The 18,572-nt window shown below is 38.7% G+C and overlaps 1 protein-coding gene across 1 annotated transcript in view; it reads right to left on the bottom strand.

Annotated features, from left to right (window-relative positions):
- Nucleotides 1-9,405: 9,405 nt before the first annotated feature.
- Nucleotides 9,406-18,572, bottom strand: part of SHROOM2 (shroom family member 2) — a 136,402-nt gene continuing 127,235 nt past the window's right edge. Inside the window, exons 10-11 of the mRNA XM_026084475.1 lie at nt 17,024-17,296; nt 9,406-12,299 (exon numbers count right to left, since the gene is read on the bottom strand). Coding sequence (XP_025940260.1) covers nt 12,033-12,299; nt 17,024-17,296 — 540 coding nt within the window. The 3' untranslated portion in view covers nt 9,406-12,032. The remainder of the gene's footprint in view (nt 12,300-17,023; nt 17,297-18,572) is intronic.

Genomic DNA, 18,572 nt, shown 5'->3' with positions numbered 1-18,572 from the left:
ATGACTATAAAACAGGGTTTTTATCTTAGTATATTATTATGACTTCTATAGACATGTTATTCCTTTTTAGTGTGTCAGGGACAAATTACTAGGAACCAGATGGAAATTAAATAAAGTTCCTGACTGCCTTCTTTAAAGAAACACATTTTATACATCAGATTCTATTGTTCTTTGGATGTCAATGGTTAATACTTTTTCAGTCAAAAGATGTCTGCTTCCTTCTTCCTGTGGCCTTGACCCAAAGCCCAATGAAATCAGTGGGAATAGTTCTACTGATTTCAAAGACCTTTAGATCAGGCCCTGTCCCTCCTGTGGTTTACAATGTCATTGTTAAATACCACAGAAGTGGAAATATTTGTTGTACATTATTTTTATTTTCATTTGCCATGTTGGAAAAAAATAGCCTGAAATAAAGATGCTTTGCAAGATACTTTGCTGATCAACTGGTACCAAATAAGCAGCAGACAGCTTAAACGGCTCAGAGATCCAGTAAGGACTCAGATACAAGTATTTTCTAATTTTTTGTTTTGGGAAAGGAGACATAGGCTACTTCTCCCAGGAAGCGTGGCACCCTCCTTGTATGCAGCTTGCCAGTGTGTGATCAGTGAGTTGGGGATTCGAACTGTTGCATCCTCACACTTTGTCACCGCTTGTTTTCAGCGGATCATCAGACATAAAACCTCCCCAAATGCAACACTGAAAGTAAGTGCAGGCCTCTAAAACCACAGCTTGAGTCTAAGAAAAGTATTTGCACAAACACTTTTCCAAAATGTGCACATTTATAGCCAGTCTAAATTGTCCCTTCAAACCTGGGAAATTCAGGGATGAGATAACAACTTTACCAATAGGGAACAGCTCAAACAGCAGAGTGCTTAATAGCCCAGTGGCAGCACAACCTATGCCCACTTTACGTGTGCCTCTTCAAACCTGGATCACTCATATTTTGTCAATAGTACCTTAAACAACATTGAAAAGCCTGACACTTAATACAAGAGGATGCATTTTCAGAGAGTGCAAAGTCACCTCACAGCAATCACTGCCACTTTGTTGAGGCTAGTACCGTAAACAACCCACTGGACACTTACAAAGATAGACTTTAGAGCTGTTGCAATAATAAACACCCCGAGCAATACTGGCTTTTGGAAGGGTAAAAACCCCTCACATATCAATGCACTTGACTTAGGAGTGAGAATGAAAGCTTCCAGGTGGCCGGCTGTCCCCCGGAAGGCCTCCAAGTGGGCAGACTGGCAAAGAGCTTGGTTATTAAACAACTTCACTTTTACTTCTACCGAGTTTATGACCCTGACTCTTTGCTGTTATGCCTGGCTAACCTGGAGAGTGGTGCAGCAGTCAGGCTGCCCAAGGCTTCCTCCAAAGAGAGGCACCTGCTGTCAAGCTCAATGGATCCCACATGGAAAAGCTATACAATATCAAATACTCAACACAATCCCAAACCACATTCACCCCGTTCATAACTGCCAGCCTGTGCTGCTTGCTTTTATGGCAGCAGGTGCTTGAGAAACCACTGGGAACAGTGGAACGGTTGATCCCACTGCTGGGAGGTTCTCTTGCTGCAGGACCCTAGGAAGTCCTTGCTGGTTTAGAAAAAAAGAAAAAAGGATTAAAATCTTTGCTTATATACAAACAAACTGGGGGATTGGAGCTGTTTCTTGGTAAGACTTCTGTTGTGCCACTGTCACTATGTCATGGCATTCCAGTGACTTTGAATTCTGTTCTAGTTTCAAATAAGTGTCCAAAATCCTCAGTGCCTACAATCCTCTATATTCATTTTCCTTCTATTTTTCTGTCCAGCGAGGGTGAAAATTAGGCCCATATTTTAGTCTGACACTCCAGTGGGCTCTGATTACATACTGTACATCCTAGCAAGAGGTATAGTGTTCAAAGTTCAGTTTAGGTAAGGGAACCTGGAAGGCTTGTAGTTAGCTCATACGTAGACTCACTCTCTTCGAAATAATCTTATACAATGCTAATGCCCATATCAGTGGTCAAATACTTGTTTACTGCCTCTTCTCTGCAAACTGTGTCAGGGATTGTGACCCTTTGTCCACCTTCAACATCAGCAGTAGTGTCCTCGGTGTCTCTGCTGACACACTAGCAAGTCTTTCTTGTCCTTAACTTCTCTGGGGTTGCCATTATAGCTGTGCTAGAAGACTCACGAAAAATTCCTAATGGGAAGTCTACCCTTTTACTAGAAGTGGATTAAGAACGAGAGAGAAATGGAAACAAACAAAATAGAGCTTACTAGATTATTCCCTGCACAGTTAGTTTAGAAGTCTTCTTCAAAGACCAGCAGCCATATTTCTCTTGGAATGAGCTCAGTATTTGTTTTTGAAGAAAAATTCATACGTTAATTATAGACTAAATTTTCAAGACGGATGATTTCATTGTGATCATGACTCAATAAGGGGCTAATTAAAAACCAGCAAAATTTGTCTTTGGCTCAACAAGAAATTCATATTTTTCCCAGAGAAGCAGAACACATAAAAGCCCACATGCACAAAATGAAAGGCTTCTAAAATTAGATACACTCTTCTGGTTTGGGTAGTTTTCTGGTTATTCCCAGATACCAAAAAGTAGGTCATTTAAAGCTTAACAGACAAAGACATTTTTTCCTCAGACTTGTTGACATTTTAGAGCTAGTAGAAAGACCACCTGATGAGAGGATGTTATCAACATGTCATACACAGTTTTCACTCTGCCTTGGCAGTGTTCGTGCAGTGTGAAAACACTGCAAAGTTAAAACTCCAGGCTTTTTTCACTTCATTGGAACTGACATATCAGCTTGGTATTATCAGCCATTAGAAGTCACGTGAAAATCAAATTCCAATAAATTTCCATTAAACAGAATGGAATTAAAGGACCAATAAAAAACTTCACCTGGTAAGATACATTGGGTTTTAAAACTTTACAAAGCAACTTCCTGCTCAAATCACAGGGCATTGCTAAAGTGCCACTGTAGGAGGAACATGTGAATCACTGGTTATTCATTAGCTGACATTAATCACCATCATGGCTATGACCCAGCCTACAAGATCCTTACTGACACCCTAAAAAGTTTTTCTGCTTTTACCCCCTCCCGATTATCATTATAGCTGAACAATGATATTGCATGACTGTGATTAACATGGTAGGAAATAGTTACAAATATTCTGGCAAGGCAGAACACAGATGAAATAGGATTATGAAGAAAGCAAAATAGAAAGATTACTTATGAACTACACTACCATCAAAAGCAGGGTATCAGCAGGGAGGAGAGTTCGGTAAAGAGCTCCAGACAGGGGCAAATTCCATAAGTTCATGAAGGGCAGCTCAGCTGCTTTTCAAAAGTGGTTTCTTGCAGCAATGCTATCTTAAAGGCAAGGTGGTTTTTCTTTTTATCCTTGTACTAGTCTGTCGTTTACCTGGGGGATGGGGGAGATAGCAGATTGCCTTCCCTCAAAGAACTTCATAGCCAGTTCACAAATTATAAGGCAAAGCAGATGACATGCCATTAATCCTTCAACTATGTCTGTTCCAACATGAGAGGGAGTTTCAAAAAGGTGCCCAACCACCTGGAAGGACTTGATGAAGGCGAGATCAGCTTTCTGTTGGCCTTGGGTAATGCTTTTATGGAAAGCTAAGTTTGTCTGTACGGGAGCGCTGGTAGGAGGCTCACCAGTATGCAACACATTTTTTCAGAAAACATGAGGGTGAGGAAAAATAAAGATGAACTTAACAACTAATCTAGTATTAGGAGAAGAGTTTTGCGCAAATCCTGAACTGTAGCTGCATATGTTGAGAACGTCTGTAATGGAAGAAACAAAGATCTTCCAACTCACATATGCTGACTGGAGCACTCAAGCCTCATTTTGAAATCCAGAAGCTTGCAAACACATACTTGTGTGTTTTTCTTACCTGTTACTTTACAAAAGCCTGGTGTCATGATAGCCTCTGCTCCTTTGAGACCCCAGCTATAAAATCATTGGTAACATAAATATTTACTAAAGCGGGCACACCTTGGTATGTGACTATGTGATATAAGAAGTTCAAACATGAAAGATAAATTTTATGATCACCATAAATCTTCATTCTGAATTTCCTGATTTCCATGGGCTTAAAATCTAACCTTCACACTGCACACTTTCCCTGGAATTACATCAACAGTACTATCTTCTTGACACTCTTGGACATACGTACCTAATTTCGTGTGTCTGTCTTGTGCTTACTGGTTCTTATTACGACTTTCTCTGCTAAAAAAGTCTCCTTTAGTATGTGATATTGCATAATACATTTTATGTATGTATATATATAGAGAGAGAGCGCACGCACAATGTTCTCATCTCAGTTTTGATCTGTTAGTGTTCTTTAGTATAGGTTTTACAAGATATTCTGTTCTCTAATAATTTAGACGGGTCCTTTCTCATGTTTTCCAGTTTTTCAGCACCTTTGTTAATCTGTGGATAGAATTAGACACAATATTTAGCATGTTTGCACTAATGTTGTATAGCAAGATATCATTGCTTTTACCCAGTGTTCCCCTTCTTTTCCATTGAAGTACTACTTTATTTTTTTTTTCACTAGACCATTTCATAGAGCTCATGCTAGCAGCTCACTCCCTGTGACCACAAACAGGTTTCGAGCCATTGATTTTTGGTCTATGGTCCATCACCTTGTCCATGTGATCTACATCATTTGCTCCTTATTTAATTGTTCTGCATGTGACAACATGAAATGGCAGGTTGTCTGTACATACCCAGATTACCAAGCTTGCTCTATACAGCTTTCCTCTTCATTGTTTGCCATATACGTGGCAAGTGGTGACCATGCCTCTTCTGCAATCAACTCACTCTTATTTGTGTGGTGGAATTGCCCATTACATAAAAATGCTGGTCTAACTAGTGTGACAATAGTTTATACAAAATCAGTTGTGTTTTTTTCTCTCCATTGCCGTAAAAATAGCCTTTTCTCCTATTTTGTTTACTTCTCAAACTATAAATATATACAAATACACAGAGTATTTGGAGAACAGAGTAACTCAATGGAGTCTCATAAGACTTCTTAGATCTCAAAAACCAGAGACATAGACTGTATCCAGATTAAAAGGATTCAATATGTGCAGGCATTTGGCAAAACAAAAGGACCTACAATTAGTACCATGCATCACACCACCTGGGCGTTTAGCTCTGGGATGAGAATTTAGTGCTTAGTGAGGCACCAAAGGCCTGGTTCATCCCACTCTGATTTCAAAGCCATTCAAATGCCTTCCTGGAGAAAGAGAAGAGAATGGGGGAAATGGATAGACACCTGGCTTGAATTAACCCCTTCAGGTAAGTTTATCCCAGTTTACCTATAGAGAGAACCAAGGCTGATAAGGCTCCTAATTTAGGCCATCAGCTATGTACCTAAATGGTAATCCAGGTCTAGAGGTCCATACACACTGAAGAGGAAGAGCTGGACTTCAGTAAAGATGTTCATACAGTGTATGTACCCAGGCATTTCAGAGAAACTAGAAAAAAAACAACAGGAAGATGCATTTGCAGCTGCATCCTGAACAACCTTTGGCACTTCGCTGCAGTTAGCCATTACTTGAAGCTTGGATTCAGAGCCTGATGTTACAGCCTGCATTTGGAAGACAGTTAGGGCAAATTGGGCAGAGGTAGGGGCCCTCCTCCCTAGACTATTTCAGCTTTTTAATTCACTGATTGCCTAACATAAAATACATAAATAGTCCTAAGAACAGAAACCCAGGCTCTTCCACTCCCTACTGATGCCCAGACTCCCAGGCTGAATATTTATGCCTGCTTTACTTCTGGCTTTCTCAATCTTGCTTTCTTGGTGGCACATAATGATCCAACTTCAGCAGGCGTTGGATATTGCTCTGCCCTCAACCAAAAGTCTGGTGGTAAAAAAAAGCTCTTAAGAGGTGGCAACAGTGGACATAAAGCCCCCAGAGAAAAAGCTAGGTCACTCACTTGGTAAACAACATATTAGTGTCATGCTATACAAAATGGAAACCACCCTTATCATAGAGCCCACATGACTTAAACATCTCAGTGCGCCTGGCAAACTGGGCTGTTTAAAACATGTAGGATGACTAGAGAAAAAGATGATTTCTTCTTGAATGTCAAGTGCTCTTCAGTGACAGATAGCCATATAACTGTCTTCTGAGTCAAAAAAGGGATGTCACTGAATACATTTAACAGTTCAATGGACTCCTTTCTGACACAATAAGGTCTGAGATACTCTAAAATTCTTCTGAGCTGTTCCCCTAAAACTTAAATTTCAAAGATGCTTCAATGGTTTTTTGCACAACAGTAATGAGAAATGCTTGCCCTAGCAGACAGAAGCAGTATGGTTTCATATATTGAGAAAGAGAAAAGCAGGAAATTAACAGCCCTGTTGCACTTCACTGCTTGTTTAGTTTTATTTCCTTCAGGGTAAAGATCCTATCAGATTTTCTTAGTTTTTCACTTCCTTGAGATTGGTTTCACTGCTCCACTAATGTGAAAAAAATAAATAAAAATAAAGGTCAGGGAGGCAGGGGGGAAGGAAAAGAATTTGACCTGCTCCACCCCTTTCAGACCTAGGTTGGCCACCTTGATCATCATACCTTGATTTCCCCTTTTATCTTTGAAGGAACCATACCTGAGTATGAAGGCTGCTGAAGTTGCAACTCTTGGGAGTTGCTATGAATGTTATGTGCAGACTCATGCTTGTATACTTAGATACAGAGATAATATTATCTTCCATTGCTTATTTACTCTGCAATTGCTCATTGTACTTGTATTTCTCTGAGGCTGTTAGAACAAGACACAAGCTTAACTTATAAACAAAGAATCTGAAGACAGCTGGATAGTGAAATATCCATGCTTGAAACAAAATTTTTGTCAGGAGGATTTTGTCAATTCCTATCAGGCTTTTGAACTTTTCAGCTCTACCAAAATAACATTTTGGCAACTCTTACAGCTATACATCGTTTCCCAGTTTACAGAATATTTTCTCCATCAGGATGCTAGAAAATGATGCTAACACAAAGAGCAGCAGCAAACTAAAAGCTCTTGGTAATGCATGTCAGACCATGGGGTTTTCTGAGCTAACACTGGCTCCTCTTCCAGAGGTTGCTTGGAATGAGTAAGGTCTAGTTAACATAGTCACAATATGCTTAAGCAAATCCTTTCTTTCACTAATTCCATGAAATTACACGAACTCAGATCTAGAATTCTGGAGTCTTCTCAGCAGGGATTTGTAGCATGCAAGCTTCATTTAGATATCATTTTGTTGGAGACTAATATTACTGAATATAAGTATATTTAATATAACTGCTCTTCTGTATCTTTCAACACCTTGCTCAACATCTTTGGCACCACTGTCACAAATCCATGTGCTTTAATTAAACATTCTCCCATGTCAAGACAGGCAATCATGAATAGCAAATAAAAATAGTTCAACAGATGTGGATACATGGTGGAAATCTGATTGTTCACTAATGGTGAACAATCGACTAAAACTATAACTTTTGGCATTAGCAGAAGGCATATCTGAGACACAAAGCCAACCTGCCTCCAAGACAGAGAGATATCAAAGTCCCTAAAAACAAAACAGGTGTGAGAATCTTTAACATGGGAGAAAGAATGCATTTTATTAGCCTTGTTCTCAGGAAAGGCTCAACTGCCTTGGCCAAGGGCTTATAAAGTGTTTGCCCAAATGGTTATAACTGAGAACAGTGTCCTACAGTTAGGCAGTTTTAAAAGATTATTACCTACTCTGCTTGTAGGTATGCTATTGTGGTCTGGGAGCAAAATACCTTTCTACTGTAGTTCGAACTACATTGAATTTGTATCAATTTGGATTTTGCTGAGATGCATTAAGTTACAATTAAGTTAAGCTACTTCAAATGCAATAATTTTATTTGTAGAAGCATTATCAGAACAGCAGGTAGGGAGAATGAAATCCAGGATTTCAGAGGTAAGCTTCTAAACCACAGAGCATGGGTAACCCATTTTATATTTTGCGGATCATTATAATTGCTAAAGTAACAGACTAGACCGTGCTAAGTGAAAGTGATGACCAATTTACCACTGCTAGCATAACTGGCAACATGTACTTCAGTACTTTTAAGCTGTAATTATTGATTTTTATAACAGGATAGCACTCACTGTGTGGGTAGGTACTGCCCAAATAAATATGTAGAAAAACTATCTATACTCTAAAAAAAAAAAGTAACCAAGCAGCTTTTAACTATGACAAGCTTACGAACCTCTGTAATAAACAACAATATCATCAAATAGGAGGCAGTATTTTACTGCACACCCACCATGAGGTCTTGCTTGCTAGTGGATTGCCAAAAGATTACTTCAGCTGAAAAAGCTGAGATGATTAAGTACACAAACATTAATCAATAGATCTTGATTAGGAAGAGACACAATGAAAAAGTATAAGGTGACTCCTTTGAAATCTGAGGTGCTCAAATACTCCAAAACAGAAGAAAAAGCTTTATTTGAGTTGAAGAAATGCAAATTCTTCAAACAGTACACAAGAAGTATATTGCCATTCCCCACTGGCTGCCATCCTGCTTTAAACCAAGTAAGCAGGAAAGCAGGCACAGAGGTGCATATGGAGGAGCAGAAAAGAAAGAAGAGGGTATAAAGCATCACTAAAAATTTAGAAAAAACTTGCAAAAATTGAAACTAAAAGTACTTTTTTCTTTTCCTAGCTTCTTTTTTCTATACAGCTCCTACAACAAAGACCTTCACAGACAATTGATTTCCAGTATGATTTATCAAGCCACAATAGGTTATCTGTGGTCATATCTACTACAAATTTGTGTATATTTGACAGTGTTTCTTGATATGGTAAAATATTCTGCAGTAAATCTGAGAACCTCCATTAAGTTGAAATTCAAGAGTTTCTATGGAAGTCTGTCAGAAATGAAGGGTTCACAGTGATCTGTTCTTTCGAAAAAAACTTGAGAATCCCTGGCTTAAAAGTATTTCCATATGAAGTATCATTCTAAACACAGGACAAAGATGAAGCCAAAACAGCATAGCCACCCAAGCAGAAAAATCGTAACTCCTTCCCTGGTATATACTTCATAGGTCACAAAAGAGATTGATTTTATCCACCTCCTAACAGTTCTTCCTTTCTACTCTCTCATACTACACACTTTCAAAAAAAAGGAGTAGATGTTAACACATTTCTGGTACTTACACTGTGGACGTGAGGACAATCAGTTCACCTACATGTTATATAATCTGTGAAAAGCAAGCAGTCTACTTCAGACCACCAGATAAACTGGCTTGGCCTTTAAAAGCTATAAGCACTCTTTTTATCTACCACAAGACAGCCAATGCTGCACAATAAAACAGTAGGTTTTGACACTTATAACTCCACACAAACACTAGCTCCGTACATTGAAATATACAGTTTATTTTCTCAAAGTCAAGCAATACCATTTGTCAGTAGGTAGGTGTTAAGTGTCAAGCAGGAAAACTACACATTTTCACTCTGGGCTGCAGAATCCAAACAAGTGGAGAAACATAGTGGAAATCTTTCACTATACAAAGAGATCTAAAATTGAGAACAACATAAGGTGAAGAAAGAGCCATCCCCAAAGATGCCAAAGGCAAAACATTAGCACCAGATTTTTTCAAAAAGCAACAGTATAGCTATTTACAGATTTACATAAAACATTGGGAGGCAACCATCTTCAGGTTCCCAGGATGAGAGATTTTCAACACAGTTTTAAAAAAGGAAAGGAGAAAATGGTAACTATTCAACCGTTCTGTGAAAAGGATTTTATATATATATATATATATATATATATATATATATATAATTTGCAATATTGCTATCTTTTATCAGAAAGATCTAAATCAAAGCACTGTATACAAACACATTGCAATTATATTATTATTCACATTTCACATACACATTTCAGAGTAACCACAATATGTAAAATTTTAAAAATGCCACAGATAAAACAATGCACTCTCCTTCCAGCTAAAGACAAGCATAATTTATTTGGGAGTTACTTAGTTTGGGGTCTGTTATGCTTAAGGGATGAGTCTAAGGACAAAGGGGATCACTTGTCCTAGGAACATAGCAGCAAATAATTGTGAGATGCCAGATGTCTAAATTTTGGAACCAGGAGGAAGAAACCGAGGTCAGCTACAGCTCCTATAAAATGGTAGCTCCATTTGACTTCAATTGATATACATCAGCATAATTTCAGTAAAGATTTGGTCCATGTATACCAATTAGTGCATTATAGCAGGGGAAAACAGTCCTTTTAACTTTTGCACCTGTGTGTAGAGGAACCGGTTCCAGAGGATTTTTGCACGACTCCCCAGCTTACAAGGAATTCACTGATCAGTGCCTCTCTGGTTCCCTTCCCTCCAAAGGGATGATTCAGATATGAAGAATAGAAAACCTTTTGTGAGTGCTGCCACTACAGGGATGGCATAAAGAGTTTTTCTCTCTCTCCTTTTAACATCTAATTACTTGTATTTTCAGTCTGTTTAGCTACAGACTGGCATTCCCATCAGCCTCAAAAATGGTTTCCTGTTGGGCAATCTGTTTGTTTAGTTAAAGGAGAGATAAATGGTCCTTACTGCACTGTAAATGGCCTATACACAAAGTCATCCAAGATTTCCCTTTGACCTTAACACTTTATCTTAACATAGAAGATGACATTTAGACACTACAGAATTTCTCTGTAGATATCAGAGCAAGCCAACCTAACCTATCACTGTGCTAAGATGTGTTAGCACCTCTTTTTAGTGGTGCTGGAAATTATTGCTGCTATTCGATGGCAGTATTACTAGAACACAATCAGTAATCTGATACTGAGAAATAGCATCCTGTCATTTATCATTGTGTGATTTAAAAAAAACAAAACCAAAACCCACATACGTTCACAGTTACAAAGCAGACTTGCTCTGAGTAATGCATGGTATTTACATGGGCAAAGCTATTTATATTGCATTTGGTGGTCTGAGAAGGCAGATAAAAGGAATAGCATTATGTGGGTCAACTTCAATATAATTTAACTATCTATATAAAACCAGCATAATGTTAAGCAATCAGAAGTAAAATACAAGCAGTGTCCTTACCCAACATTTATTTTCATAAAATGTAGCAGTTTTTTGGAGGGAGAATGAAAACATACACAACAAGCACAAGAAAGAGCAAATGAGTTTTCCAAATAACTTATATGAGAAATGTTTTGAACAAAATCAGCACAGTACTTCCAGCCTGTTTCTTAAATCAAGTACAACCTGGTAAGAAAAATCACTTGTATTACAATAAGAGGGCCTACAACCCACTCTCTCTTATTTTTTATTTTTTATTTTTTTTAATCTTCAGCTATGTAGACATTAGGTGATTTGCAAATCGGTTTAACGAGTGTTTAACTGAGACTGATTTAAAAGTTATTTTCTGCAAGGGGAAAGTGCCATCTTATATACAACATTACAAAAAAGTGTCTGATGCCACAGGATCAGAGTGACACTACATTTCAGCAATCTGAATATATTAGCTATAAGATGCACAGTTCCCCTATTTAATGTGTCTTTAAAAAAAGAAAATAAAAAGCCACTACATTTAGAGCTTCTGAATTTGTGTGCATTCATAATTTGCTGTTGGGTTTCCCAACAGTCTGTACAACATCTGAGTATAAAGAAAGTATACATCCTAGTCTAAGAAACATTGCTGCTTGCATGCGCAACTGCCACAGGCTTTCAACTTACTGAGCAGAAAGGTTAAGAGTCTAGCCTCTTCTGTGGAGCTTTCTGTAAGTTAAGCAATGAGGAATGGCTGTAGAATCCAGCAATAAAAACATGTTCTAAAAAATTAAATACATCATCCCAAAAATGAAAGAGAGCATTATTGCTGTTGAGAGCTACTTTTCTCTTGTATGCTTGTTTCTCTACTGAACACTCAAGACAAGCCAAGATACTCGTTTGTATACTTGGAAAGTCCCCCATCCCTTTCTTCTTTCTCATTTTTCATGTCCTTGGTCAAACTAAGTCCCCTTATTTGAGCCGTTCAGGTTGGAGGCTATCAGTCAGACACTTGAGTTGCTCTTCCCCCAACTTGATTTTGTCCTCAAGCTCTCGCTGCTCAATGATGAGGGCTGACTTCATTTTTACAAAGTGCTCATAGTCTGCTAAGTTCTCCTCACTTAGGTAATTTGCCAAAATGTCAAAGACAATGCGCTCCCGACGATCCAGGTTTTCCTTCAGTTCTTTTGCATCTTCGTGTTGTTGTGTCAGCAGCTTCTGCTTCTCTACCAATGTCCGCTTAGGAGAAAAGAAAAACAGTTAAAAAAAATCCACTGGGTTCACCAGGTTAGGACAACAGCTTCAGTGTTTAAGTTTCAAGTCTGTTCTATCTGCAAGGACAAAGATTTTCCTGAATACATAGAGAAGTGAAATAAGATTGCTCCTTAAAATGAATTCTAAATAAAAAGGATTAACAAACAGGAATAAAAATTACTGAGTAAATGAAAGATGCAGCAATCATTTCTACTGACCTCAGTAGCAAGAACTTCAAATAATACTTTATTATTTAATAGTTTAGGAAGTATTACAAAAAAAAAATACACCTGCCTTTGGGAAACAGTTAAGTTCTCTGAAACAAGATTTCACTGATCTACATCTCATCTTCTATACAGAGCAAACTTTCACACACAAATAGCTACAGCTATTGAGAACACAGCAACATTCTAAACAACGGGGCGATTTTTCCTTCCATAGCTCATGACACTACAGTTTTTGCAGTTCTGCTGTAATCTGCTTGGCTTCTCAAGGAAATCACATGGTCTTAAGAAACGAGCAAGAGTGAGGGCTGGCATAAGACAATAGGAGGAAAGAAAAATAACAAAAAGTACCATCTTCACAACAGGGCAATAATATTTCTACCTTTTTTCCCTCACAATAATCACCATCTCTCAGCTACAACAGAAAAGGGTATTTGTCTGAGACATTGCTGCTCACAGAAGTCTACTTTGCTGTAAGTGATATTCTGGTCAGACAAAAGTTCCTACCATTTGAAATCTAATGCACGAGTGAGAGACAAAACAGGAAAAAGGGAGGCTGAAAGGAGGAATCACCCAAAAGGGATAAGACAGAGGACAGGAGTTTTGCATCCCATTCACACATATGCACAAGCCAAAAAGGCAAGGTTCATCTCACCCAGCTTCCCCTGTCTATACAATAGACAGCCACACCTGAGTCACTCAGCTATACTTCTTTAATAGTATATGGAAAGAAATGTGAGTGTTATTAATCTGACCAACTTCAGATGTCTACCTATAAGAAACTGCTTTTTTCCAGTGACAATGAGTATGGCTGACCTACTCTGATGTTAAAAACTTCAGTACAGACTTCTAAATTTAATCTGAAAACGACTCTAAGACATGCAGCTCCATGATTTTTACCTTTATTTCACAGATGGATTCTCTTTTGAGAACCTTTGTCTTCAAATATGCTACAGTCTGTTCTTGTGAAACTGTTCAAGTAAATTTTCCCACTGTTTCATTTTTCCTTTGAATTTTAACTCACATATGCTACAATAAGCCTAAAGGATTTACAGAAAAATGGTTCTGTAGACTACAGAAATTGCAGCTCTTCAAGATATGAGACAAAGGGTGATGCACACTAGCAAGCTTTAACAGACCTATCAGAGCTGCACTTGTACCTTGTGTTGCCTCTTTTTCTGTAGACAGCACAAAGCTTGGAGAGTGGAACACTTTCAGACTTTCCCTCTAAATTTACATAAAATATGCAGCCTAGATTAACTCTGGGCTGCAGCCATGGAAGGCCAGTCATAGGAATCACACATCACTAGAAAGACCACATTTCAGTTGTCCTTTGAGTGCCTGCTAATGAAAACCCCACTGCAAGCAGAGCTATCTGCTACAAAAAGATGGGAATACCTCTCTCCTAAATTCACCAGCAGGACTCGCAGCCAAGTCCAAACTAATAAGCATGGCTAGATTGCTCTGCAGAGTAGCTTTGCAACTTGTATGTATCTACATATACTAAGAAGCGGAAGAAGTATTTAGACAGAACAAATCTGATGAACACATATATCGGCATATATTGGACAACTAGTACCACAGTTGCATACATTATCCACCTAATCTTTGGGATGAAATAGCATTGTCTTTCAAGCAATCTTCTATCACAGACACAAGGACGATCAAATGTTTAGTCCTTTTTAGCAATTCCAGAGACTTGAGTTGTATAATTTCTTCTTACCATGCCTACAACATGACTTTAAGATGAACAGGAATGCCATAACAGTTCAAGGAAAACAAATCCCACTTTCTGCTTGAACTTTGCTTGAGACCTTAGTATCAGTACCCTTATGAAGGTTTAGGGGGTATCTTAGAGAAGTAGGATGTAAAAGGGTAGAAGGCTAAGAGGATCCTCCTGAACTTGCTTTTACTTCTGTCAGAGACATTGGAAAACTTGTTTTGAAAGATAAAATGAAATACTCAGTGGCAGACTCAAGATAGCATTCCTAAGGATATTTTTTGAGCAATCAGTAAATGGTTCACCAGGCCTTTACACTGGCACACACCATACTGTCAGATGGTTTAGAGGCTGCTATCCTCAGATTTCAACTAACCAAAGTGAAGAAGAATCCAGAAGGGTGTTTCTCCCCTCTGGTCTGGAAGCACCTGCCAAACACAGGCCATCCTACGCTGCTCTGATGGAACAATTTTTGACTCCTCCACAGGAGAGTTCTTCCTCAAGAATTGTTTCATGTTTTGAACCAGAGCCACATGAAGAGGGACTTCCTCCATATATTTGACTTCCCAGCATCCAGTTCCTCAACTGCTATATAAAGCCAGCACTGGCACTTACCCCTAGTCTCACAATAACAGGCCTGGAGGGTCCAAGCACCTGATTTAATCTGTGGACAGCTGGCTCAGCACTTTAGAGATCTGAACATATTTTGGCTTTGTTTGATAACGAAGGTAATGGGAAAACACTGGTCTTGTGTGGAAGGAAGGTGTCTGATAGCTATTTCAGATTAGCTCCCTTTCAGCTGCAAAAAGTCGAGATACTTGATATTGTTCCTTGTGGCAAAAGAGACCAATGACAGAGCATCTGATAGTCAATATATTAATTCAGCAGTAATCATTTGTTTGCTGCCAGACTTTTTTCAGAAAGTCTGCCAAGCTGTTGGTGGTTCCTAGAAGGTTTAAGACTATCAGAGTAATGTTCATTAGATAGCATCAACTTCAAAATAATCTATGACATTAGGGATGTGATGATCAGAGATAGAAGTAAACTCGCCTATATTTTGTTCATTAATGCACCAAATAGCATCATCTGATCTACAAAATACCAAAGGACAATAAAAAAAGCCACATACACTAGTTTAAGTTCAAAGATATGCACATGTAACCCTACATACATTGTATTTATAGTCGATCTGCTTGGGTACTTGATCTGCCTGAGAAGCATCTCTGATCAACACCTATAGACAAACTTATTTCTGATGTTACTATAGCAAGACTATGGTGTCAGTACATAAGAATATGAAAGGGGATTGGAGTTCGTTAGGCATTTGGATTCATGTCAGTCTAAATTTGAAAAGGTTCTAGCAGAGCATGCAGACAATTTCTAACTGCCTTTATGACACCAAATACCTTCTTCCTTTTCCACACCTAGCTGAATAAGATATTTTTAATATGGCTCTCAAGCAGTTTCCTATGTTATCCTATCACCTGCTGGTAGCTCTTTCCCCAGCTCACACTCCCATCTTTGAGCCCATTAGGCGCAACTACAACCCTATTTAAAACACAGACTAAAAGAGAATTAAGTTCTTCTAAGTTACAAGCTTTGATCTGCCCTCTACTGTCAAATACCTTCTCTTTGCCATTAAATAAATATGTTTGGCAGCAGCTAGAGTCAAACAGCAAAAAATCCAGCTTCTAACCAGACCCAGCACTTAAGGATTCTTACTGATGAAATGAGGGAGCCTATCAGGGGAAACAAAACATAAACTGCTCATGTATTGAATTCTGTTACAATGCTTAGGTGGACTTCTGGCATTTCACTCCTCAACTGCAGTCCAAAAATCCCACTTAGCATCCATTAAACTGTAGAGGCTAAACTCACATGACACATACCCCCCGCCCCATTTTTAAACCTTAAAATTTTCTACATATCTACAATTCTCCTATGGTGCATAACTGTATCACTAGGTATCTGCTTCCCACCTAAGACCTGCTGGGATCTGAAATTAAACAAAGTGCTGCCAGCATCTGTCAGGTCCGATGGGTAGAAGTATCTAGAGCACTCCTTAAATTCCACATCTACTGGGATTCCTCTACATCATTCCCAGTCTATTCTGATTGGATGATAAAAAGGATGTTTTCTGCTTAAAAGTAAACAAACAAAAAAACCCAACCCACCACCCTTTTTTTTTTAAGGCTTGTCCTTCTGCCAGTTCTCGCTCTTATTTCTTGCTAGGCATTGTACAGGAAGCTGTAGTGCATTTGCATCATATGCAAATGTATCAAATATTTTATTTGTCATATCTGTACACATTTTTAACAGGTAATAAACAAGATCCTTGTTGAGTATAAAGAAATCTGTAAACTTTCTGCATTACAGCACAAAGTGACACTCCTGCTTGTTCCTTTTCCCATCTTTTGAAGTGTTTAAACAGGGTAATATTTTTGTTTGCCTCCTTTGTTATGCTCACATCAGTAGCTCCCCTCTTTCTTCAGTCTTTCCTCCAGAAGCCTATTCTCCAATATGTTGCATCTCCAACAACTGTTGTACCCCCAAAACATTACTTTTTCTGACCAGCCCACTCATAGTTGAAGAATTTCAAGGCAAAGAGGAAAGTTTTAAGAAATCTAAAGAAAACAATCTTATGAGATTTATCCCTTCACTTTTCTCCATTTTGAATTCTGGATTTTAGATAAGCAAAACCAAGCAAACAAAACCCCTACACCAGATTCACTAAATGCAGTGATATTATTATTGGACTTTCTTACCCGTTCTTCAGGAGAGGTATTTTCATCCAAGTTGTTAAGGGCATTTTCCACCCGGGCCAGACGACCTGATAGTGACAGTAGGAGGTTGACCACTTTGTCCAGGTCCCCGATAAACATCTTGAATTTGTCGAACTCATTTGGTTTGCAAACTTCTTTCACAATGGCCTCTACCTCCTCCCCCAGTATGTTGTTTGCTTGAATGTCTTCCAGAAGTGTCTCTCGTGCTTCCCTCAGCACTTGCAGCTTCCTACTAATGCTGTCAATGAGTTCTTGCTGTGGAAAATAAAGGGGATGAGAATTTATTGGCACTTCTGCATTTTTTCCACTTCTCTTTCTGAAAGTCAATCTGAAACTCTCATGTGGCTTTGAAAATGAGTGCATTACAAATAAATATACACCTAAATATGTGTCTATGGTAACTATAACATTGCTGGATTCAAAGATTCAGGATGTAGGTCTACAGTGCTCAGCTGGAGAGACCTGTGTTTGAGCAATTCACCTTTGTGCCAAAAGATGAAGGACTTTCTTTTTTATGACCATTACTGCTTCTACTTTGAAGTGCTTCAAAGCCTGATACAGAGCAGCACAAAGTGCTGTGCATCCTTTTCTCTCTGAATACCACGTCCACACCACCTTTCTGAACAGCTACACTTTAGGAAGATAAACAGTGCCAGGAAAACAATCCTGTATTTTCCACATGCCACAGTTAAAACCAGGGCATTGTTCAGCATTTTCTTCTTTTCTGTATAATATTAACGTCCCCCCAATAGTAGTCCTTCCACTCGCAGGAAATCTTAAGAGTGAGTACTGCCTTTCAGCATTTCTGCAGGAAATCACAAACCCTGTGGCGCCGAATGGGAAATGAAATCTATAGTGTACAGAGCATCCCTGTGCAAAGCTGTGCAAGGTGGCTCTGACAAAGGAGCAAACTAGCATCTTTGCATGGCACTGTCCTATGCTAGGCAAATATATCATCTCGTTTGCAGCTTGTCAGGTTGTCTCTACTATAATCTCCCATTGCCTTGGACGCACATACCCTGGCCTAGAAAAAGCATTTCAGGTGAGTCACCGGCAGAGGCAGACCTAGAACCCAAATCTCACTTAATGATTTGTGCTCCACCCGCTCTGTCCTCCTACCTCCCCATATTTGGGCAAGAGGGTCTTGGCCATTAAGGCCATGTCCATTAAGTTTTGGTTGTGCACAGAGAATGGAACTTATTTCCATTAGTCATCTACCCTGAAATAGGATGAATCACACCCTAAAAATGCATAGTTAATTTAAATGCAGATGCCTACTTAGTATTCAGCTAATTTCAGGAAAGATAAATTCCCAAAGTTTTCTCTAAACATATATTTGCTAATGCAATTTCTAAATGAAAATCGCATAGTAAAAAGCAGCCATTATTTCACAGTACTCCTTCATTTTTTTTTTTTTTTTTAGAAAAAAATTTACTCATGACATTCTTTGGGAACTGTGCTTTCCAAATCCAAATCTACCTCCATGACTACCGAGAAGTATACTGAATCTTAAACCTGCTTTCAGATGCTA

Source organism: Apteryx rowi, unplaced genomic scaffold (assembly GCF_003343035.1).
Source record: "Apteryx rowi isolate R43461 unplaced genomic scaffold, aptRow1 scaffold_640, whole genome shotgun sequence".
Classification (NCBI taxonomy): Eukaryota; Metazoa; Chordata; class Aves; order Apterygiformes; family Apterygidae; genus Apteryx; species Apteryx rowi.
This window is presented reverse-complemented; position numbering and strand designations above follow the sequence as displayed.